At 35.8% G+C, this 25,204-nt stretch overlaps 2 protein-coding genes across 9 annotated transcripts in view; one reads left to right on the plus strand and one right to left on the minus strand.

Moving 5' to 3' along the window:
- The window catches only part of Poe (E3 ubiquitin-protein ligase-like protein poe), a 25,499-nt gene extending 13,355 nt beyond the window's left edge, over positions 1–12,144 (plus strand). For 7 of the 8 annotated variants that reach the window (XM_083100082.1, XM_083100089.1, XM_083100084.1 and 4 more), the window contains 23 exons: positions 36–499; positions 609–722; positions 858–1,070; positions 2,654–2,830; positions 2,916–3,090; positions 3,164–3,314; positions 3,393–3,621; positions 3,726–3,875; positions 3,972–4,274; positions 4,389–4,615; positions 4,762–6,538; positions 6,661–6,825; positions 7,207–7,831; positions 7,932–8,122; positions 8,206–8,382; positions 8,511–8,927; positions 9,007–9,402; positions 9,477–9,611; positions 9,746–10,087; positions 10,274–10,728; positions 10,874–11,198; positions 11,287–11,446; positions 11,533–12,144. In XM_083100082.1, coding sequence (XP_082956208.1) covers positions 36–499; positions 609–722; positions 858–1,070; positions 2,654–2,830; positions 2,916–3,090; positions 3,164–3,314; positions 3,393–3,621; positions 3,726–3,875; positions 3,972–4,274; positions 4,389–4,615; positions 4,762–6,538; positions 6,661–6,825; positions 7,207–7,831; positions 7,932–8,122; positions 8,206–8,382; positions 8,511–8,927; positions 9,007–9,402; positions 9,477–9,611; positions 9,746–10,087; positions 10,274–10,728; positions 10,874–11,198; positions 11,287–11,446; positions 11,533–11,597 — 7,433 coding nt within the window. In that variant the 3' untranslated portion in view covers positions 11,598–12,144. The remainder of the gene's footprint in view (positions 1–35; positions 500–608; positions 723–857; positions 1,071–2,653; positions 2,831–2,915; positions 3,091–3,163; positions 3,315–3,392; positions 3,622–3,725; positions 3,876–3,971; positions 4,275–4,388; positions 4,616–4,761; positions 6,539–6,660; positions 6,826–7,206; positions 7,832–7,931; positions 8,123–8,205; positions 8,383–8,510; positions 8,928–9,006; positions 9,403–9,476; positions 9,612–9,745; positions 10,088–10,273; positions 10,729–10,873; positions 11,199–11,286; positions 11,447–11,532) is intronic. The other variant, XM_083100090.1, reaches the window with a different exon arrangement.
- Mthl1 (adhesion G-protein coupled receptor methuselah-like 1) overlaps positions 12,070–25,204 on the minus strand; it is a 131,055-nt gene continuing 117,920 nt past the window's right edge. The window contains exon 7 of the mRNA XM_083100100.1: positions 12,070–19,406. Coding sequence (XP_082956226.1) covers positions 19,073–19,406 — 334 coding nt within the window. The 3' untranslated portion in view covers positions 12,070–19,072. The remainder of the gene's footprint in view (positions 19,407–25,204) is intronic.

Consider the following 25,204-nt stretch of genomic DNA (forward strand, 5'->3'; position numbering starts at 1 on the left):
TTATATTATGGTTGATATTTTTTCTTTGTCTGCAGGTGTAGTTGCCGAAACTGAAGAAAAATCCGCTTCAGCTCCATCTCAGGCATCTCAAGATGCGGTGGAGCGCGATGTAGAACAGCACTTTGACATCGAGGCTGTAGAAGCAGTAGACAGAGTGGCGGATATGCTTGGCGCCGCTGAAAGCAATCAGAATTCAATTGCCGCGAGAGTGGTTAATCATCATCCGTTGGAAGCGTTGCTCGGCGCGGGTAACTTTCCGCAATTGCTCGATGTGCCGCCAGATGCCGACGATGAGGCAATGGTGGAACTCGCGATAGCTCTGAGTTTACAGGACCATGAAGGAGGTCACGCTGATTTGCAAGCATTGCGACAAGGGTTCCAGCAAAGCTTTCCCAATTTGCAGGGTATACAGAGTCTCCAGAATCTAAGCGGCTCCGCGTTACAAAGCTTGCAGAACTTAGCGGCGCAGGGATTGGTCCAAGTTCCGAATGTCGCTCAGGTAACGCGCTCTTCTTTAATCGTGATTCATCTTTACTACTTGAATTTCGTTTGATGTTTGATTTTTAGTAATGTAATTAATATTCGAAAGTTTATTTTATTCGAATTAGAACCAAGAAGCAGGACATTATTCCGACACGACTGCCTCTGCGGGCGGTTCTGACGATGAGGGATCAACCGCCGCCACTGATGGTAGTACTCTTCGAACATCTCCCGCCGAGCAAGTGAGTTAGCATTTATAGCATACGTATTTTAGCCTTGGCACTTATACTATTCACCGAAAGTATGTGGACGTGGATCAACAGAGTCTTAGTACTTGCACATATACGTAGTAACGCTTGGGACACATTTTATGTTAGGGTGGTAGTGGTGGTAGCAAGGGTAGCGAGAGCGGTGGAAGCGATAGCGGAGGCAGCGCCGTTGACAGCATGACAGGGGAGCATAATGTTTCCGGCAGGAGCTCCGCATACGGAGACAATGCTCCCGACAATGCTATGCCTCCGATTGGAATTGGGGTCAATCAAGCGCCACGCTCTGAAACTAATACTCTAGATGTTCCCACAACTTTCACTGTAAGTTCCGTGTACCTTTGTAGTACAGGTTTACGTAGCAGACTTACATATGTTCTTGAAAGCAGGAGAAGCGACGCCAGCGACTGGACTATATTCGCGATTTCAACATATCGACTTATTGTTACGTCGACAGAAATTTACTTCCATTCATGTAATAACGTTCAATGTAATAACGTACTTTCTTCTTCTTTGTTTCATTCGATATCATTCATCGTTATTGTCTTGAAATTAATTATAGTCTGTTCTGCTATTGGTGGAATTGTAGTTGATTATGAAATTCTGATAACTAATTTTGTATGTAAAAGATAAAATCTATAACTCTTTACTCTGGTAGTTTAAATTTATACTAAATTCTTCTCGCATGTTTAATGCATATAAAAGTTTTTAGATTTTTCTTATAAAGAGCTAATAGTATTGATTTGAAAATCACTCATATACATATATACCGTATATATTACAGAAACGTCATTAAATTTGTGAGTTTTAATTTCTTATCTATCATCATGCTATTATGTTTCATAAATTAATCGTAATCATATAATCGAAAGGGGCAATTTTTTGTGGATAGTGATTACATATTATAATTATTAATCTTATAGTTAAGTCATTTAAGTCTAAAATATTTTAAATATTAAAATTCAACATTATGTATTATATGTACATATGTTACATATAATTTTGATTTTTTTTTTTTTAGAAAATTAAATATAATTTTTTATTAAAATTATTTTATTAACATTATTTATTTATATTGTCATAGAAAAATGTCATTTTTCAAAGATTTATGATATCTAATATTCTTTGATAAGATATCCTGTTAAAAATAGATATTACTATTTTTTTGTTGTTGTATTCAAGTCAAGAATGAATATAATATAATTATTTTAATCTTAACTTACTTTATTAAATTGTCAATCATTAAAGACTTAGGCCTCCGTTCTCAAAAGTTGCCTTTAATCCACACTGCCACAAAAACGAGGAAACATAAGATTGAGCATACAAATATCTCATAAAACATTTTTATTAAGCGTGCTACAAGACTTCGTTGAATCCCATTGGTTGTTGGAGTCTGAATGGGGTACAATGTAATAAATATTTGTAATATTTTGATACTAGCTTTTGTGTGTAAAATATCTCCAAGTCTTCAGAAATTCCTTTTTATTTGTTAACTGAAAACATGTTTAATTAAAAATGATAGAAATTAATAATATAATAATAATAATTATACAGAGCTAATTATTTAAAATGTACAAAAAGGATCAAGAATTGATTTAAATATAACTCCCCATTGAAGCTCCGAAGTTTAAGTGATTTTGCCTGGAACTCTAATAGAGTTAGTATATCATTCATGATCTTATCAAAAAGACTATGACTGAATATTGCGCATGCATTAATAATATCTTTATACATTTTCATTCAAAATATATGCATTATTAATGCATATCTATTTTATCGATTTTCGTCTATAAAATTGATGATAGAATTTTAGGAGTTCCTCGAAATGCGAAACTAATTTATAATAAACAATACAAATATACTTTCATGAATATATTCATGAATTATTGTTTGTCGCATCATATTAGACTACTGAGCAAGAAGAAGGCACCGAGCAAGAACAGGGTGTTGAGCAAGAAAGTGATACGACTGGCGAAATCACCATAAAACTACATGCTATACGACTTTCACTGTTGGATAGATTTACACAATTTGTGCCCAATCTAATAAACGTGCGAGGAGTACTTGCTATTCCATTTATGCAGGTACCTTTTTGCATTATTACAAGTCAAATACCAGAAAAATATTATTAAGCATAAAAGTAGTCTTAAAACTATTGCTTTCTATCAGGTTGTGTTAATGTTAACCGCTGACCTTGATGGGCAAGATGAGAGAGATAAATCTTGTGTAGAACGTTTGTTGCAAATGCTCGTGAAAGAACTCGAGATGGATAAGCCTGATACGAGCAACATATGCGAGCGTAGCAATAAGAGGGAAGTCCACTTGGTTATTATGCGTTTGCTAAGTAAGTGAATATAATTATCTATTTCAGTTTTATATATCAAATATATATTATACACGTCATGATATTTTTTTAGGTGTTCTTATGTCTCGCTCGAAATACGCTACAAAGACTTCTTCGGATAACCCGAACTTTGTATCCCAAACTACTGCTGCGATATTGAGCAAAGCCGGTATTATTGACTACTGCTTAACGTTACTGCAAGCCTTACTCGATTATTGGAAGACGTAAGTTTATGACATGCTAATGTCGATTATATCGATAGTAAAATTTACAAATATTTCACGAATATGTCTTGTCTTCAGTACCAGTACAGAGGAATCTGGTACTATGATCGGAGGCCAATTACTGAAGGAACATCTTACCGCATCACCTCCCGATATGTCACCCTTTTTCCTGCGTCAATACGTCAAAGGCCATGCCGGCGATGTATTCGAACCTTATCCTCAATTATTGACAGAGATGGTACTACGATTGCCGTATCAGGTGCATAAATATGCGGAAAGTACTGTGGTACAACCTGCATTCGAACAGGTAATTGCTCTGCAATAGTTCTTTTATAAACGTTTTTTTTTCTGTAGATGTTTTTTTGTTGTTTGTAAAAATAAATAATAAATTCCTTCTTTCGATCTGTGCAGCCATGGTATTTCTATCTTTGCGAATATATGATGTCTTATCAAACACCGTTCGTTAGACGACAAGTACGTAAATTACTACTCTTTATTTGTGGGAACAAGGAAAAGTACAGACAATTGCGAGATCTCCACGCTCTCATATCTCACGTGCAGGTGATTATATCATATAAAATATAGCAATATTTTTTAAAACAAAAATGGTATAAATTAAATTTGAATTATATATTAAATTTTTCTGTTGTTATGTAGTCTGTACAACAATGTTGCACTACTGGTGGATACGATCCGTCACACACACGTCCACATTCCATCAATCTGCCTTACGATTCTTTGGTGGAACTGATCGAACATCTCAAGTGCTGCGTGGAAATCGCCACCAGTCGCACAGGAAATTGGCAACGATTTTGCTTAAAACAAAACACCGTTCTATCGTACTTGTTCGCCATATCGACACTCTTGGATGAAGGCGTGAGCCCTACAGTGCTTCAATTATTGCAATGCGCTATTTGTTCAAATAATAAATCCAAAGAAACTAAAGATACTAAATTAAAGGTAAATGTAATGAAAAGTATGATATAAATCTTATCAAATCATATTACTAAAAAGTGAATATTTTCTGTTCCTTTTTAATGCATGTATTATAATATTTATATAAATTTAAATCAGGAATCTAAATCGACGACTGGGACAAAAGAGAGACGTGAACGCGAAAAATCGGAAGATTCTGATACAGAGGCTAAATTCGAAGAAGCACAATGTTTAACTCTGGTCGAACAAATTCAAAAACAAGTGCATCCCACATTGCTAATGAAGTTTATACAAACTTTCCTTCTTGAAACGAATAATACAAACGTTCGTTGGCAAGCGCATTCTCTTATACTAGCAATTTACAAGTGAGTTATATTAATTTTATCTATTTTTAACAAAATTAATTTTTACTTTAGTTTTTAAACAGAATAAGATAATAATAATAGATTGATATAAAATACAATGTATGTGTGTGCGTATTATAATATAAAATATGTTTAAAATTTTTCAGAAACTGTGGGCCGACAGATCAGGAAGTCTTATTGGACCTTTTATGGCGCTTATGGCCTCTGCTCCCAGCTTATGGCAGAAAAGCGGCGCAATTTGTAGATTTACTTGGTTATTTCTGTCTGAAAACGCCACATGCCGGAAAAAAGATGCACACATACATGGAGCAGGCAGTTGCAGTCTTACACGCGCAGAATCAGTTGCTCGCGCGACATCCTAACGCGAATCTTTACGTAAATCTCGCGCAATTCGTTGAACTAGACGGCTATTATTTGGAGAGTGAACCTTGTCTCGTATGCAATAATCCAGAGGTACCAATGGCAACAATCAAGTTATCGTCGATTAAGGTAGATTCCAAATTTACGACGACGACGCAAATTGTAAAATTGGTCGGCAGTCATACCATCAGCCGCATCACTCTACGTATAGGGGATCTAAAGAGAACGAAGATGGTTCGTACAATCAATGTCTATTACAACAATCGATCTGTGCAAGCAGTCGTAGAATTGAAGAATAAACCGGCAATGTGGCATAAGGCGAAGAAGATCACTCTTGCTCAGGGACAGACGGAGGTCAAGATGGAATTCCCATTGCCGATAGTCGCCTGCAACCTCATGATCGAGTACGCCGACTTCTACGAGAATATTCAAGCTTCGTCCGAAACGTTGCAGTGTCCGCGGTGTTCCGCCAGCGTGCCGGCGAATCCCGGCATTTGTGCAAATTGCGGCGAAAATGTGTTCCAATGCCACAAGTGCCGGGCGATCAATTACGATGAAAAGGATCCATTCTTATGCCACGCTTGCGGATTCTGCAAATACGCCAAGTTTGATTATACTCTGACTGGAAGGCCATGTTGTGCCGTTGATCCCATCGAGAATGACGACGATCGAAAGAAAACAGTGGCAACTATCAATACTTTATTGGAGAAGGCGGATAGAGTGTACAAGACTCTGATATCCAACAAGCCAACGTTGGAAATGCTCCTCGTTAAAATATCCGAACATCGTTTGGATCGAGGATTAGAGGATGGTATACAGGTGTCCGGTAGTACCCAAGTGAATAGAGCGATTCAGTTACTGGCACAGAGATATTGTGGCGAATGCAAGACTTCCTTCGAGGAGCTTAGTAAGATTATTCAACGTGTTCTAGCCTGTCGTAGGGAGCTCGTTGCCTATGATAGAAATCAACGATGTGGTCAGAGTAGCTCGCAATCATCGTCGTATGGTACATCCAGCATGAACGATAGTGTTGCGAAGGATGAAACAATAGTTTTGCCAGTCGGACGTTGTTATGGTTGCGCGTCTGCCGCTACAGAACATTGTTTGACATTATTGCGCGCATTAGCCACTAACAGTGTAGCCAGAGACGTTCTATGTAAACAAGGGCTGATCCAAGAACTCGTGGAGCATAATTTGCGAAAGGGTACTGTACAAATGCAGGAGGAAGTGCGGCAATTATTGTGTCTTGTTACAAGAGATAACGCGCAATCAACCAAGGAGATATGTTCGCTTCTAACTAGTCGAATTACCTTGACGCTTCGTGGACGAGTCGCTACTCCGGATCTTTCGGTCGCCGTACGACACGAGATGGCTCTTCTCGCGGCGCTTGTACAAAAAGAGGATTCATGCTGGGAACAAAAGTTGCGATGCGTTATGCAACTATTTCTAACTGCTTGTAAAGAGTCGAAGAGTCCCGTTGTAATGGAGAGTATTATACTGCCGTGTTTGAAAATTCTGCAAGGTCTCATTAAACCCGATCAACCGGTTTCTAAGAAAAATAAAGTAAGTGTTTAATTAACTGTAGCTTTCTCTCTGTTTTTATGATATACCTTGATGTTCGATATATATATATATATATATATATATATATAATTTTATAATTTTATGATATATGTTAATTTTAGGATAAAACCATCGAGTCTCTGGCGACAGTACAACCACCGGAAGGCATCAGTATTGATGTGAGTAAATGGATCACTGGCGATCCCAAGCATTCGTATTCCGAGTGGCTTCGCCGTATGCCAGCTAAGAAAACGGAATCGTCGACAGCAGCAAAATCTCTTAAAAAGGTTCGTTGTAACATAAAACATAACATTCATAACAAGAGTAAAATATAATAATTAAAGTGTGAAAGATGTGTGTGTTTGATTAATGTAAATTAAAATAAAAAGAAAAGAAGAGCAAAACGAGCAAATAAAACCGTAAATCACTACGTATATATATTACTATGCAAATGATCAAAGCTATGACAATCAAAGCTAGAAATGTTTTAGGATCCTCTTCAGTGTAATATAAATGATAGTTGAAATGCATTGGACTATTAAATTGTGAAAAAATAATAATCATTATTAATTATAAATTACGTAAAAAATACGTGCGCAATACATTACACACATAATAAGAGATAGTAAAAAAATTAAAATTGTTTCATGATTTATTCTTTGTTCCAGGAGGAAACTCGAGTGTTATATCTCATGGAAAAGTATGGACATAGGTGGCATCAACGCTGTCTGAGGCATCAAGGCGTTCAACCATTGAAACTATCTGACGGTGCCTGGTTAAAGGAAGTTCTCTTTAATCCTAGTTCTCGATTGGCACGGCAAGTTGCTTGTAACATGATCGAGAGCCTGTGCCAAGGTACGGAGAGGAAGAAGGAAGTTCTAGTCTTGCTGACCTGTTACTTGGAAGAGTTACGTACCGCCGGTGAAAGCAGCACCGAATTCCTTACTTTATATCAGAGTTTAATCAGACAGTCACCTTGGAAACAATTCCTGGCAGTACGCGGCGTAATGACTTTATTGGCGGATTTATTAACCCGGGAAATAGAGGAATTGCATCGGCTTGAAGAAACTACTTTAACTAGTGACCTTGCTCAGGGATATTCGTTGAAGATGCTTACAGAACTTTTGGCAACTTTCTTGGAACAAGAAAATATCAAACAACAATATAAAGGTCGATTGGTTGGCGCAGTACTCAATGGCTATTTGTCGCTTAGAAGACTAGTAGTTCAACGGACTAGATTGATCGATGATACGCAAGAAAAATTATTAGAACTCTTAGAAGAAATGACCAGTGGTAACAATTTTCAAGACTTTCTTAGATATTTTCAATAAGTATTATATATGTATATATGATAATATACTTATTTAATATGCAATTATTTAATATGCATCAGGCACCGAAGAGGAGACGAAGGCATTCATGGCAATTTGCGTTGAAACAATACAAAAGCAGAATCCTCAAGATGTTCGCACTCCAGTATTTATATTTGAAAGATTGTGTTCGATTATTTACCCAGAAGAAAATGATATAGGCGAATTTTTCTTGACTCTTGAAAAGGATCCACAGCAGGAAGATTTCTTGCAAGTAAGTCTATATATTCATTTCCATAAGATTTTCATATCTATTATATTTAGAAAAAAGATACAATCTTTCTTACATTTGTACAGGGAAGAATGCTAGGAAATCCCTATAGCAGTTTGGAACCTGGTCTAGGTCCACTTATGAGAGATGTTAAAAATAAAATTTGTCAAGATTGTGAGTTAGTTGCACTTTTAGAAGACGATAACGGAATGGAACTTCTTGTCAACAACAAAATCATCAGTCTGGATCTTCCTGTCAAGGAGGTGAGAATCGATTAGTTTTTGATGCAAGACTTATAAAAGCGATTTTCGATATTATACAAATGCTATTTATGCGATTTTAGAAAATTATAATATTCTTGTGAAATAATTCTATATTTTCTTTTGTTTAGATTTATAAAAAGATTTGGGTATTGGAGGGTGGCGAATGCGACGCCATGCGCGTAGTATATCGTATGCGCGGTCTTCTTGGTGATGCGACCGAAGAATTCGTCGAAACTTTAAACGCCAATAGTGAACAGGAAGTAAATAACGAAGAAGTTTACAAAATGGCAAATGTATTGGCCGACTGCGGCGGTCTTCAAGTCATGTTAGACAGATTGGCGGCAATACACGACGTCAATCGCGCAAGACCTCTTCTTCAAGTGTTATTGAAATTATTTAGATTGTGCGTGAAGGTCAAAAAGAATCAAGAAGTTTTGAGCAAACCCGAATTGAAAGCAGTAACTGTATTTTTGGATGTTCTTCAGCGTTGTCTCGCCACGGAATCGGAAAATTCTCAAGCGAAGATTACCGAACAATTATTGGACGTAAGCATTATCGCGAAGAAGGCTTTTGTTCGCATATTATAAATGATACCATAAGGTAAATATTTCACATCGATTTCAGATTATGGAAACGATATTGGCGAATGCGGCGTCGCAACCGTTTAGTGCATTCGAGGCATTTTCGCGGACTCTTGGTGGCCCGGAACATATCAAGGCACTCTTATCGTGCACGCAATCCACAGCAGTCAGACAAAGCGCTGGTGTACTCGCGCATCTTGCGAGAGTCTTGGCAGCATTGACTTATGGCAATAAGGAGAAAATGGCGCTCTTGTGTGATTACTTTAAACCTGTATTGAACTTTTATAAATTCGATTTCGAGCACACGCCCGAAGACGAACAAAAGCTAGAACTGTTCTGTATACTCACTCAAGGCATCGAACGAAATGCGATTGGCAATACACTGAAAGATTATATCATAAGCATGGGTATAGTGAAAGATGCTTTTGAGTATATCACCGTAAGTAAAGATCATAATTATGACTACATAAATATGTAAAATATATATTTTTAATTAACTTTTTTTTGTTTTAGGTGCACGCGCCATGTGTTAAACCTACGCTATTACGCACAGATAGTGACGAGCTGAAAGAATTCATATCTAAACCAGCTCTGAAATATATTCTACGGTTCCTCACAGGATTAGCTACGGATCATGAACCAACTCAGGTAATACAGGCAATCTGTATACTTTATCTTTATAATTTTATCTTTCATATTAAAATCGTAATCATTTTTTTTTATTAAAGTGTTATAATCATTGAATTCTAATGCGATATATTGTTTTATTTATTCTGTTGCAGTTAACGGTCTCGCAAGTTACTATTAGTATAATTCATAGACTGGAACAAGTGTCTTCGAATGAACACGTTGGCTCGCTAGCAGAGAATTTGTTGGAGGCGTTATGTACGAATAAGCAAGTAGCCGAACTTATCGAAGAAGCTCGCCAACACACGCGCAGTGAGAAAAAACGCTTAGCTATGGCGATGCGAGAGAGGCAACTGGGTGCGCTTGGTATGCAAACGAATGATAAAGGACAGGTAACAGCTAGTGGAACGATTCTTCAGCAAATGGAAGATCTGGGTGATGAGACTGGATTGGTCTGCGTTATCTGTCGGGAAGGATATAAGTTTAAACCAAACATGGTAATCATCTTCTATTCGTTTCATTACTTAGACAAAGTGCCTTTAAATCAAAGCAAAGTAAATACATAATTTTTGCAAATTTCAAATCAATTTTCACTAATGAAAATATTGATTAATCATTTTTTGCACATTTTTCTTATTTTTTTTTTTACTGATCTTTCATTCCTTATCATTGTTTTGTTACAGGTCTTAGGCGTTTATACATTTACGAAACGCTGCAACGTAGAAGAATTCGAGACGAAGCAACGAAAAACCGTAGGCTACACGACCGTCACACATTTCAACGTAGTCCATGTGGACTGTCATATGTCCGCAGTGCGTTTGGCGCGCGCCAGAGATGAATGGGAAAGCGCGGCACTACAAAACGCTAATACGAAATGCAACGGATTGCTGCCATTGTGGGGCCCGCAAGTCCCGGAGTCTGCATTCGCTAGCTGTCTAGCTAGACACAATACTTATTTGCAAGAGTGTACCAGTCACCGCGATATATCCTATTCGTCTACCGTTCACGACTTGAAATTACTTCTTCTACGATTCGCTCAAGAGAAGAGTTTCCACGAGGACACTGGCGGTGGAGGTCCTCAATCCAATATGCATATAGTACCGTATTTGATACACATGGCTTTATATGTCGTTAATACGTGAGTATAATGATTTTGATAGTATATTCTAAATTGAACACTAAAAAATCCAAGTTTTTGTTGATTATAAAATTAGAAATAAAAGAAGATAATTTTTTACTAACAACTATGCTATCGCTATTATAAATTAATTATTTATTTGCAGAACACGATCGGGAGCTAGAGAGGACAAAGCCTTAATGACTTATTTGGAAGTTCCACCAGGTTCAGCGTGGCTCGATAGTAGTTACGAAGCAGAGGGCCCTTTGTATCAGTGTGTTCTTTCACTGCTCTTTTTCACGCCTGCTCGTTGGAAATCACATAGACTTACGCATCTCAATCGATTACTCGTTCTCGCGCATCAACGTTATGTATCGCCCTCGGCCACCACAAAGACCATCATGGAACCAACCGCCAAGGATTACGCTGTTTATAAGAGCACTTTAGTCTTCTTCGGTTTAGTAGATTGTATTTACGGAAACTTCTTCAAGGTTTGTTTAAAGCACAGTTTTAATCATTTTTAATTACTATGCGCATACATTGATAGCAATTATATATATCTTTTTTAAATAATTACAGAAAGTAAATGTTTTATCCGATGACCAGTGGCCTTCGGTTTTGGCTGAATACATTAGGCATAATGACGAAGCTATGTTAAAAGCCTCAGAACGCGTGCTTTCGTCATATCGTGATGAATTATTACCGTGCACATCATTTGAAGAATTTTGCGATATTGTTGGTAAGTTTGTAAGAAACTGAAGAAATCGATAAAAGATCTAATATTATAATCCGATCAAAATATTAAAAATAAATATTTCATTCCAGGCTTATTAGAAGATACAAGAAATCCTTCTACGTATATTGATGATATCCTGCGACGTCTTGCTTGAAGAATTGGAAATTCTCTTTATGTAGTTTACTGGCATTGTTGTATCGGCGAATAGGTTTTTCTCTTTATGTATAATCAATATAATAATTTCCATCAAAAGTTTTTATATCGAAAAGATTTCAATGTTCAATGCTTCATATGTTAAAGAAAGTTGTTTCAATGTGATATATTCTTAATACATGGGACTATTTTATGAAAATTGCGTTATATGACATTTTATGAGAGATACAAGATTATAAATTACTCTTTATTGCCGCTACAAATCTTTACTAGTAGATAGATATATATATATATATATGTACATTGAAATAATTTGTGCTTTAATAAAATGCATCTAAATAAAAATGTTCGAATATATCATTCTTTTACTGTAAAAAATTTTTTTATAATTATAATGATATTGCTCTACATATTTTTTGTAATTATTAGGATGGGATATAGTAGGGATCGACTTAATGGGAAAATATAAAATCTTGTACTAACAATTTTTTTACTACCATTAATGCAATAGCAAATACTGTTACAATATATCATGTAGGAATGGTGAACGATCGGTCATTTGTGTAAATGTTTCTCTTCGCTCGCTATTACAATAACTATACTTATATTCTTTATACGATTAATAGAGCTATTGCTAAGATATATAAACGGTTAACACACTATTGTCTATGAATATAGCCTCCGTTTTCCCGAAAAATTGGTTTCGCGTCTGTCAATTTTAATTTTTCGTAATATAAAAGATTCTTTAATATTAAATTCTTATTCACTCAATCACGAAGCACGAGCGATATTACTTTTTGGCAGTGAAATCGGTCTCTCGTTGTGAAATGTAGAAAAAAGTATGAAAATGTCAAATACAAATTTGTGTCTGCTCAATTTATTAGTAAAATGCAAATATGCTTGCAGTAAATAAAAAAAAAACGTACGATTTATAAAAGTTAAATAAATCTAACATATCGTATATATAAAATGTGATTATTAATATCCCCAATGTTGAAGCTTCATCGCGGCATAGTAAACAATCATCTAAATAATATAACAGTATATTATCAGCAATACATGCTCGTTACATTTGTTTAACTCTTCAATTTTTCGTTCTTTTATTGCAAACTGCAAGCTAAATTTTCGGCATCGAATTAGTTAGGGTACACTTTACAAGCATTTGTATCGCCTTATCGTATGTGTACGTATAATTTTCAATATTTCCTTTTATCTCGTACATACTTCGTGTCGGATTAACACGAGCAATATTCGTCATTTCATCAGCCTCTTCCATATAAAGTCGCGAATATAGTTCAAGGTATCAACTTAATACTACTTATACTGGCAAGCTACTGTATATATGCATTACGTCTATTCATATCAGTGTGTTACATTATTAAACGATCTACTTTGAATAAATTACTTTAAGGCTACTTTCTTAGCTCATCGATTATCATAATTTACTTGAGAAATTATCGTCGTACCCTTCGAACGGGTTTAATGTACAAACGTGAAATTCGTCGCGCGAACCGATCAGATTTAAAAGCTATTTAACAAGATGACGAATAATTAATAATAAGTAATTATCATGCACTTACACGACTAATATCAAAGTAATAATTGTGTTGCTTTGTTCATGTTTCATGCTGAAAAAAAATTGATACAGTCAAATCAAAATCAATCATTTACTTCACATTGATGAATCGTTTAATAATTTGCCAATTATATTTTTTTGGGGAGGATTAAAAAAATTTTATTAAAAATCAAGTTTCGATTAATTTTCACATACACGAGAATGCAAGAATTATCATCTGATACAGATAAAGATGTTTCTACAAAAATTCGATAGAGAAGAATAATTTGGTCAAATTTTTTGCTGCGTTTAATTATGTTAATTCTCATTAGGACGTTTTTCTCATTCAGGACGCGAATGTATAATATTATAATAATTTATGCGCTATGCTAGGGTTTCGATATTACAGTATTTTAGAGTTTGGTTTAAAACCAATGTCAATTATACGTGACAGTGATATATCATACTAATTATAATATTATAAAATAATAATGATATATATTATAATAAAACAATAATAACAATACAGATGATGATAATAATAAGAATGTTATCTACAAGAGTGCAACAGAAAAACAGATGACGAGTTATGAATGTCATTATATACGGGATGATGGTTTTCATTCATTCTGCGTCAATAATAGCAACCCCTTAAATTATTACGTTGAATGTGATACATAACGAAAAAAACGGTGTTTTCTTTAATCTCCGTAGTAGTACTTAAACTGACAAATCGTTGTGCGTTGCGAAACGTGTAATTCTTTCGTTATGGATTATTCGGTGCGATGAAACGTCATTGTAATACGCTAATTACATGCAAATTTTGCACACGCACGTACTGTCACGCAATTAATTAATCGCCTCCCGCGATGAATCACATATACGTACATCTCGTATACACACACGTTAATACAACTAATAACGTCGCCTCAGTCCACAGCTTTTTCCCCATGCTTGATTTTCGAAATTGCAGAAGATTAAATCCCAATTTACTATCGCCAGAACGGCAATTAATTAATCAAGTTCTTTGATGAGGGCATGAGAGAAAAGCCGAGCAGCGATGTTATTTCGCATACAGTCATACATGCTACAAAAAAAGGAACTAACGAGGTTTTCGGGACGACCTGATTCTCACAAAAATAACTTGTGTTCGTGATTTTCACATTATTGTGTTATTGCAATATTTTCAACACAAAATAATGTATGTATAATGATTTTTTTTGGTATTGAAACTCATTAAGGAAATTTTTTTAAGAAAAAATTCTTATGAAGGGATGAGAAAGATTGAGAAAGATTATTATTCATTAAAACTTTTAATGTTTGAAATTAAATATATTGATTACACATTAAAAGCTTGAATTCTGTCAAATTATTATATAACTCTATTAAAATTAAAAGCAACCGGAAATTAAATAGGAAATAAAAATTTTGTTTTCCTCAATCTTGTAGATTGCAAAAAAGTTTGCAAAAAAAGACTGCATGACACTTTGCAAAAATTTGCAAAAAGACTTTCATTGTTAATTATTTTTATAACTCCAAAAGTATGAATTTCCCGTCATTCTTTCATAAGAATTCTTTTCGCTTAAAGACGAAATTATCTCTTAACGTTTCATGTGTTAATTGCAAACTATGTCGGATTCTGCGTTTTGTGGATATTTTGTACAATTTTGAAAACTATGATATTTTAAGACAGACAATTTAATTCTACAAACTTGCCTTTCTTGCAATGAATAATTGCTCAAAAGTAAGATACGAGTCATTTTCATTCAGAGATCAAGTCATCCCGATTGGATCATGGATAATATGTGAGTGCGCGTTTCAGTCTCTTCCTAGACGGACTTAAAACTTAATGATCTTCTAATTTCTAATTCTTTAATTTCTAAACGCGTTAATTAAACCAAACATCAATCTCGTATAAAGGCTCGAAAACTTGGACGAGGTTTCAGATAACTCTATCTTCGATTATATATAACTAATCCTATATCCTATATTTTAGGTTCTCTCTCTCTTGATGACAATCACAATTTAATGCGATTAAAAAGCGTCATTGTTCTTCGTTATATGCATTATACGAAATAAAATGCATTGTCTTGATAATGATGTAAAACGATCCTGAATACATCTTTGTGCTGCGCTATATTTGTTCGGAAATGAACGAAACATCGTTGAAAATTGCATTCTCGATTACATGATGAATTCATCATCACGTACAAATCAGCTGGTTTGGCTCGTTAGCATTGTTAAATGCAGACGCTAAATTGATACGGGCAAAATGAACGGAAATAAAATTGTGAAGAGTCCATCAATTCTTTAGTTGCAAACTCCATATATGTGAGAAAATAAAATCCATAATCAGTCAAGATTTTACACTATTAATTTGACATTGTTTTATGCTCGTTAATGAAAATGATAAATCGCGTTAAGAGATATCGTATAATCGTGCAGCACATTTGCATTTCACTTGAAAGTTTGAGAAAGCAGGTGCACGTGTCGCAGTTAAAGAGTCAAATTCGCGCGAAGGAAAGTGATGAAATCCGGCGCCAATATCGCGCACAAGGAATCGACGAGAACATCAAACTTCGTCATCCTTCGATTCCTCTTTGTATACGATCCGGTGTGTGCAACACCGCATTTGGAAGGCATTTCAGAAGGCATTGAATTCCTAATGTGTATTGTCACGAGTTGACATCGATTACATGCCTTGACCCTACGCGTGATTTCGATATTTATAATCAGAATTTTGTAAAACGCGTTTGTAATTTTAACGAATAATCATTAGCTCCCACGAGGAGGATACGCTTGGTCCTTTGTTAAAAATCGTATAGCAAAGGTTGATGCTCGATTGATTATTCGTTGTACTATCATAATACTTTTGAAATATTGAGAAAAAGATTTCCAAGAGAATGGCAGTTGCGGCTAGTATATTCTGATTATAGTCTCATATACATGCTTTTGATATAAAATGTCTCTTTGGCAGTATAACTTCGCGGGAGTTGCTCTAGAATTTCCTTCTGCGCAGTCCTTCCTCTCTTTCTCTCTCGGCACATCCGTTTTCTTCACATCGAAAATTAAATAGAAAATTTTTGCATAAAGAAAATCAAACTGCTTCTCAAAAACTTACATAAACTTTAAAGTTCTTTTTTAGAAACAAAAAAAATATGTATAATAAAATATGTCATAAAAAAGACTTTATTTTTATTAAAGAACTGTCATGTTTGATTGATTTTGTATAAAAATTGATAAAGAAATGTTGCGTAAAAGAATGATATACCTTCGAACGATCGCGTAAACGGATTATGCGAAGCAACGTACACGCACCGATAAATTGCGTGTATCCGAATCCGCGAAACCTTTTTGCATGCAGTTCGCGCAGTACGCAATGCAATAGAGCTTTTTTACATGCTCGGTACCAAGCGTCCGCGGCTGATCAGTGATAAATTGTGATTCGAAAACTACAATGTGTGTGTTACATGTTAATGTCAGCTAGCGACCGTTTTGTCGAACCGGCTAACGACATCGATGCAAATTTATGCTAAAGAAAACGGAAAAACGATTGCTTCTCGATTCGATAATATCCGATGAATAATGAAGGACTCGGAAGGAAATTCATGATGAACCCCGATCGTCCTTCGATAATACGATAATGAACGTCAGGCGAGATCGTTTGCCGTTTCGTCTCGAGAGAGCAATTATCATTAGGTAAAAAAAAAGCTTCGTTTTGGATGCTCTCGTCTCATCAGACGTTAATATTTTACGCCATTAATTTGCGAGAGATGTAACATTTATCTCGTTTCAATAGATTTCATAACGATAAAAATTGTATTTTAGAAACTTTTCTTAACAAATAGTGTAGAATGTATATATTTAGTAATTTTAATTATGTGAAAAGACTAGTTTATGTAAAAGATTTAGGGATTATCACAAAAACCGCTGACGTAAAATTGCGAAATCATTTTAGAATGCAAAATTGCCTATGTAGTATAGTGTAATTTTCATTTCCGCAGCGAGCGGCTACAATGACACTCTATTGTTCGTCTATTATTAAAAGTGATTAATCTTGCGGAGATACTTGCGCCAGTCGTGTGGGATGATATTATTAATATCAATGAATATATCGTTGTCCGCTGAGGAAAAAATATTAACTCGCCTCGATCATAAATCAACGCATTGTTTCGGGCCGTTACCGAGGTCCGAAGAGTGCGCGTCATTGTCTGTTTAGCCGCGTATCGCTATTAAACTCTGATTTATGAATGATCCGTATCGTAATCGATTTTCGAAGTTGTATAGAGATGTTACGCTTGACGTTTCCTAAATCGCTAAGCAATCACTCACGAATTAAAAGCAAATTTGAAACATCTCGTTTCATTTTCAAATTGATAAAAAAGACAGCGTCCTCTCCTTGATTGTAATCAGCGGCGATAAAAAACATACTGTTTATTACATATTTTGTTGTTAAATATTTACGGATATAACAAAAGACAATTGAAAGATATCTAAAAGAGTAGAATATTGATCTTTTGTTTTTACAATGTCTTTTAAACATCTGTTGATTGCGTTAATATTGGAGGTTTAATTATTTTCTATTATATTTTTTCTCACGTTTTGCTTGTAATAGATTCAATATATATCTATAAAAAATCTTGTCACACGAATAGATACTGTCGGTACGTGAAAAAGTGTTGCATTTAGATAAAAACATTAAAATTCAAAATTTCAGAATTTAAATATCTGAAGCCTTTCTATATTATTTGATCAGTTTTCAATGTTATATATCTCAATTGTCTGAAAATTTGCCGTATCTATCGCGAGATTAACAGTATCGTGTATCAAAGAGACGCTTTTAATTGCGTACAATGTAATTGCTTATGTCAGAAAAGATGGATCGCATGGTGTTCCGATAGTATCAAAACAGGAATAGATAATTAACGTTCTCGTCCTCTCGTCAGCGAAATTTCGCGATCTATCTTTGTCAGTGCAAGTGTTCTCCAGATTCAATGACTAAGGCGAACCGTATCGCCGCTTTTTTTGTACAATCTAATTGTGTAGCAGGTGATTAACCTCGGTCAAACAAAACAATCTACACGCTTATCGAGATTTCAGATAATTATCGTATACATTGCCAATTGTGTACTTCATCCGGCAATTTATGTTGTGAATGAAAAGTTAAAATGACCGCGCATTCGTATGCGACAGGACGATGAAGTGATTTATCTCGTATGTGCATTTTTTTGAATGCCGTGTCAATGCTCTCGTTGCAATCAAATAACAATCTCGATAAAAATTTGAATTTTCGTGTCCATGCAGCAAAACTGTACGACTAGAAAGGACAGAAGAGACTCGCGACTTTCTTTCCGTTTTTACTATATTATTTGACTGCACGAGATTACACGCTATCGCGTTTCGCGAGAACTCGAAAGGCCAGGAAAGTCCAAAATATACTTGAAACACATTCAACACACATCCTAAACACTTTCAGATGTAGAGATCGCGCTGACTTTCTTCGGTTTTGCCTTCGGTATTGTCTGGGAAATGTCGATACTTTCAACGGGATCGGTCTAAACTTTACAAGTCCATAGACTTGTAACGTAAGAAATTTTTTCTTTTTCTTTATTTTGCAATCGATCCAGAAATATTCTCCAATCGATCACTCCTTGTTGTATCGTTTATCACGAAATGTGTACGAAATGAAGACTTTTCTGGTGATCTCGCACGTATAAAAAACTTATCAGTAGTAAAGTCGTCGAGAATATGGCTAACATCAGGAGTACGTATTCCTGATGTTAACCATATTCTCGACGACTTCTCGCCAATAAAATGACAAATGACAATTCGTGTCACTCGATTGTATGTGTGTATGTTGTGTGTGAATACGTGTGACTTTCGAAAAAGAATCGACAAGGCCCTTCCGCGAAAGGGCCACTCTAACAGATGGTCTCCAACGGCGCGGTTTTGGTGCTCGGGTTCTGCGTAACGCTGTCGCCCATGCTGGGCATGCCGTGGCTAGTCGTACTATGACCGTTACCCTGTCTACCGGCGTTGGTCTGCGGATTTCTGCTGAAGAATCTCTTGAGCGCCGCTCTGACCTGTGGCTGGCAACCGACTGTCGCGAAGATCAGCACTCCTTGGAAGGCGTTTATCAAGTCGGTGAAGTACCAGATGTACTGCGGGCCGCCGACCGCCCATGAGACCACGTCTGCCACCCAGGTGATACCCATCACGATCACCAGCTTCATGCATATGCGGCCCAGCGTTGCCCTGAAAGCAAAAAGAGACGCAAAACTCAAATATGTACCGATATAGCTCCTGGCGAGGAAATGCTTAGCGTACTCTCTAAATTTCTTAGAGTGAAGCTTGCACTCGAAAAATTGAGTGACTGGTCAAATCACTCAATTTTTCGAGTGCAAGCTTCACTCTAAGAAATTTAGAGAGTAAAGAACGCGTTTCTCATCTAGTCTCAGTTTCGTGGTACTTAGCGTGCATAGCTTTGAGAATCTTGTTGTTCAAAGATAAGGATGATACGACAACGATGATAACGGAATGTCGCGTGGAGCAGCTCGCGTGTAATTTCAACCAAGCTATCGGTTAACCCGCACATGTGAACCGCAGAGGGACCGCAGGCGGAAAAGATCATGAGTGGAATTGATTGTAGCTCGGTTAGCATTTCGCTATTGTTTACGTTATTGTTGTGTCGACGACATTAAATGCAATCCTGCGAGGAATTATTCAACGCGCTACAACTCTGCTTGATGGTTAATAAAGCAATCGTACCCTTTACACGTAACGTGACGTGTGTAATAAATGTAAACAGTGCGTGATTAATTGTTTATATATTCGATATGCGAGACACGTTTTGTAATGAATATTAAAAGTAATTATAACGTCATTAATGTTATTAATTTTGAAATCTATGCTTTCTTTCTCGAGTTACAAAATACAATGTCTGTTCAAATCTTGTAAAAAAAATTTTCCTGGAATTTTTGTTCAAAATTCCACGTAAGCAGAATATTTTAAAGATTTTTTAATGCAACTTTCTAAAATAAGTTCTTTGATTGTATATTTTTTAATGCGGTGCACTTATACGAAGAAAAAACACAGAGCCACTTAAGTTTCAAGTACTAGATTTGCAAATATATTGAAAAAAAATTGAATAGCTTTTGATAAATATTCTTATAACATTTTTTACTTGCATAATATATTTTCACTTTTTTATTACTAAAAATATGTACTGTATATTCAATTTTTTTAAAGACATTTCATATATAAATAAAAATAGATATATATTTATAATATATCTCAAACACGCACATAATAATATTCAAAAAATTTATCAGCGGATGTTGCTGACAATGTAAGAGCAAAATTACTAAGGCGATAACTTTTTAAAAAATTTATCAAAAATCCCAAAAATGAAATTTCATGAATTCTCTAATTTTTCCAGGGATATAAAAAAATCCCCGAGTATTCCAGATCTTCTACATTTTTCCAGGATATCTTCAGAATAAAAAATAAAATGTTAATCGTAACATTTTTCATGTCCCAGAAAGTCCACTCTAAATTTTAAGTTAAAATAACTCATTCGTCGTATCTTACTTATTGACAAACTAAAAATGTTAAATGATTGACACAATACTTTACATTTATTTTTGTTATTGTGACTTTAAGTGTAATGTAAAAATAACATACAAATTAATTAAAAATTACGTGAAAAAATAGTTACAATAACTCGTAAGAAATGTTGAGGACATTAATATAATAGTAATTATTTTAACTTAAATTATTTGTAATAAAAACATTTGATTTTAGTAAATTTGATTATTTTTGTATGTTAAAGTTCAAGATTATTTGAAGATTCACTTTAACTTTTCTTAGAATGTTAAACTGACCTTGAGACATGTTGATTGTTTAAAATGATTATGTTAAAAATAATATTTCATTTCTAAAAGACATGTACAAAGTGTTAAGTTATGAAGTTGACATAAATGTAATACATGAAAATGTTATAAAAATAATAACATATGTTATATTGTTAATTTTACATTGAAATACTAATCAAAACGTGTAGTAACACAAGAAAATTTTAACATGTGGACGCACAATTTTCTACTGTGTCCAAATAGATCAACTCACTCCACGATATTCGTATCGAAAAGTGACGCATAAAAGATATCTGGCGAGAGCCGCGATAATATTCTTCATGACGGAGATGTGACGTCGCGAAAGAAATGGCGCCGGAAAATTTCGCTCGGCTCATTCGTTACCATTCGTTACACGAGACGAGAACGTCCAGCGAGCGAGAATCGCACATTCGCGTAGAATCGATTCGCCATGCGGTCTGCATCGCATATAATATATGCGTCCCGTCGCGGGGGCCTCGAAGTCAAAGGATTATTAATGCGCCCCGTCAGAATATTCGCAGCCCGTAACAGCGCGCGGGGGCGGAATATAGGGACATATCGCAGAATTATGGCGTCATAATGTCGCTCCGCCCGTCCAACCATCCGGACGCCGGTTATCCTGGCTTGCATACCACCGAGAATTCTATTTTCGTTTTGGCGTTGCTAATTATTATGAACGCACTCGGCTCGGTCGCGCGAATCCCAGAGGAGAAGCACTCCAAAGGGGAAATGCGCACGAGTGCCGCGATGGGCTGAAAATAACGTCGACGATGGACGAAGGAAGTGGACGGAGATCGGGGATGAGAGACGATGACGTCGAAAATGATTTGGGAATTTCATTCGTCCAACATCGCCCGAATTCCTCGTTAATTCCATACTGATTCGATGATTCTCGAGGCTGCGACAGAGTTGGCCAAAATTTCACTATCTTCGTCCAAATTGTGGGATGCGCCACGCAGTTTTATTACTCCTACCTAAGCGGAGTAAAGTAACGATATCATAAATGGGCTCTGAAAAGTTTTAATCGTCTCTTAAACACCTCTCTCCATCGTTATTGCCTAGCTGTTAAACGAATGTATATACATTTTATAGCAGCTTTAAATTACATTTTTATAGCAGCTTTAAATAGTTGCTTTCGAGAAAAATGTTTTCTTCGCTCAAGGATATTTTCACATTAATTCAAATAGAATAGCTCCGACAATCGTAACGCGATTGAAAAACATTTTACTTTCGCGATGTGAAACGCAACTGACGAGAGATTTTCTTTCATCAACCAGGTAACGTTACGTTTGTGTTAAAGTTTCCGTTCGCAGAAACGCTACACGTATTACCTCTATCATATATTCAATCAAGAATTTTACAAAAGCGAACAGATGGCGAATAAGCGAGAAAGATTTCGAAATGTTATTGAATGAATGCGATACGATCGATCATGGTACACGGAACAAAGTAACCGGAAGTAGGATGTTTCGATTGGAATATGTGCAGAAAAGTACGGTCAATATTATGAGTATAGCGAACAATAATAACCAGAAAATTCCTACGGGGAAAGGTGAAGGACGGGCGAGGAGAGATCGAATGGTTCACACATGGACCACCTTCGTAAATATTGAATCTCGCACGACACACTTCACAGGATCGGTTGAGTGTGTTGTAACGCGAGACAATAAGGGATGGGAGAAGAAATGAGAAAATGAGAAAGCGAGGAAGGGAAACGCGAGAATTTCAGGGAAGGCGGCTACCTTGGCACAAAAGACTCCAAGAAGCTGTCCATTATCAAGGATCGAGAAAACAGGAAGAGGAAACGGTCCCAACGATCATCGAGCTTTTTGGTTTTATAGCGCGATTCCTGTCGTCCAGCAAATAGATCAAAGAATAGATGAAGTTATTGCAGGACGCACATTTCTCTCAAGCTTTCTGATAGATGTGATAAAAATATATTTTTTAAATAAAATTTATATTATATTTAAATTATTAAATATAATATATTATATTTAAATTAAATTTAAATTATATTTTAATATATTAAAATAATTAAATAAAATAGAAAATTATTAATATAAATAATTAAATAAAATATATTTTAATAATTTTCATATTAATTTAATATTGTATATTTTATAAGTATATAATTATATATTTTAATATTAATATAATTTAATTCTTTAGAATGATAAACATTAGTCTTTTACAAGATATATAGCAACACAAAATGCGCGATAAATTGTTTCAAGAATAATCGTGAAATTGTACGCTAAAAAAATGAAATCAATGAGATGCAATTGTTAAAATTTCACGTTTTCATTAACACAGATTTGAATCTTCAACGAGAAAGAACAAGAGTCGCAAATAGATTCCGCATCGATATTATCTTGTTTAATCGACGAACGAGCGATTGATATCGAACGAGTCGTGCAAAGAGACGAGCTAAATTTGGCGAAGATGAAAGCGACGACGACGCGGATGAAAAACGACCTGAAATAGACAGGCCGCGAGCAAGCATTTACGCGAGCGTTTATTCGTGGTTGCAAATAAATGTCAATCTTTGCGGGCAAGAATGGCGGAAGGTCTGCGAACTCGACGACGGAGTTAATTGACATGAGTAGACGGCGGAGAGAAATTTGCGCGATGATGACTGGGAAATATCAAATGCGGCCTGGGAAGGGGGTCGACGACTTCGGCTAAAATTTTAAACACACCGCGGTAGTGCTTGTTTACTCGTCGTCACACAGACGGCTTTCAAAGTTTCTTGACGTTCGCGCAGTTAATCATTCATAAGGCGTGTAGCGTATGCGCTATTTTTAAACATGCAATAGACGCCCGAGACTTTACAACCAATGCATGTACGTATGTAATTCGCCGCAGCCAGAATACGATCGTTAAAAAATTTACAAAAATTTATTTTCGTTATAGAATTTATCCCTTTCAAAACCGTCGCAACGTTTATGTAACCGCGAGCTTCAAATATACGGGAATATTAAAAGCAAGAAGAGATAAATAGGGACAAGTTATGGGAAAAGTCTCGGTTACAATTGCGATATAAAAGTGCGAAGTCTAAAGTCTCGCTAACGGATGCACTTGTAAATCTTGCTCGCGAGCGGTTGAACGAGATTCTCGGGACTTTCTCGTAAGGAACACGTATCACGGGGAAATATAAAGGTACGGGTATATAACGTGAGAATCCGCAATTTAGGTGCTACGAAGATATCGCGGGGCGCCATATAAGTATATTTATACGACTCTTTCTCTCTCCACAAAAGGCAGAGATTATTCTCCCGTGGTCGCGTAGTATCAAAATACTGTCGCGCGTTCTCGGACGTGTGAAATATTTTTTTGCCGGTGAATCCGCGTCGCTATCTCGACAGAAGCGAGACGAAACCGAGGAAACACAGATCTCCACTTTACGCGACCGCTGAAAAGGGGAAAAACGCGCGACGACAGAAAGTGCATTCGGGCCGGCGAGCTGGATCCATGGCACGTTGGACGACGGTTATTGCGAGTGTTTCACCGCGAATGTTTATGCCACTTTCGCGTCTGTCCTTCGCTAGGACTTGTGAGAATAATTCAAGCCGGCTATTCTGCCTTCTCGGACAAATCGGACGTGACGACCGCGCATTATTTGGCATCGCGTGGACCTCTTTGGCGGTCGCGGAATCCGCCACGAAACCATTTTAAAAGGGAATTTTTCACGAGAGCCTGTCTCCGCAAATCCGTATCCGCATATATGTAATTCTGTCAACGTGTATAGCAATAATGCGACATTATTTCGATTTAAAAAACATCTTTTACTAATTTATTATTTTTTAAATATTCGTTAAAATGATCTTTATTTGTTCGATCTAATAAATACATAAAATGTGTAGAAACTTTTTTCAAGACACATTCATGGATTTGCTTCTTGATTATATTTATGTGCTTTAATTTTGACGTATATTTATGCGCTTCAATTTTGACGTATTCGCTGAACTAAAATCAGCTGACTAAAATCAGGTTTACTTAACACAACTTTAAACTAGAATATAGTAAAATATAATAAAAGGAATAAACTTGACAGTGACTTAAATCTGACGTATTTTACTATATAATTATTTTGAATAAAAAAATAATATTATTTCTGATGATAAAAAAGCACCACCACGGATACATTCGAAAGTTTTC

The sequence above is a fragment of the Camponotus vicinus genome, unplaced genomic scaffold (genome assembly GCF_025532165.1).
Source record: "Camponotus vicinus isolate PSW18456_S1 unplaced genomic scaffold, iyCamVici1.0 SCAF_5, whole genome shotgun sequence".
Taxonomy (NCBI): Eukaryota; Metazoa; Arthropoda; class Insecta; order Hymenoptera; family Formicidae; genus Camponotus; species Camponotus vicinus.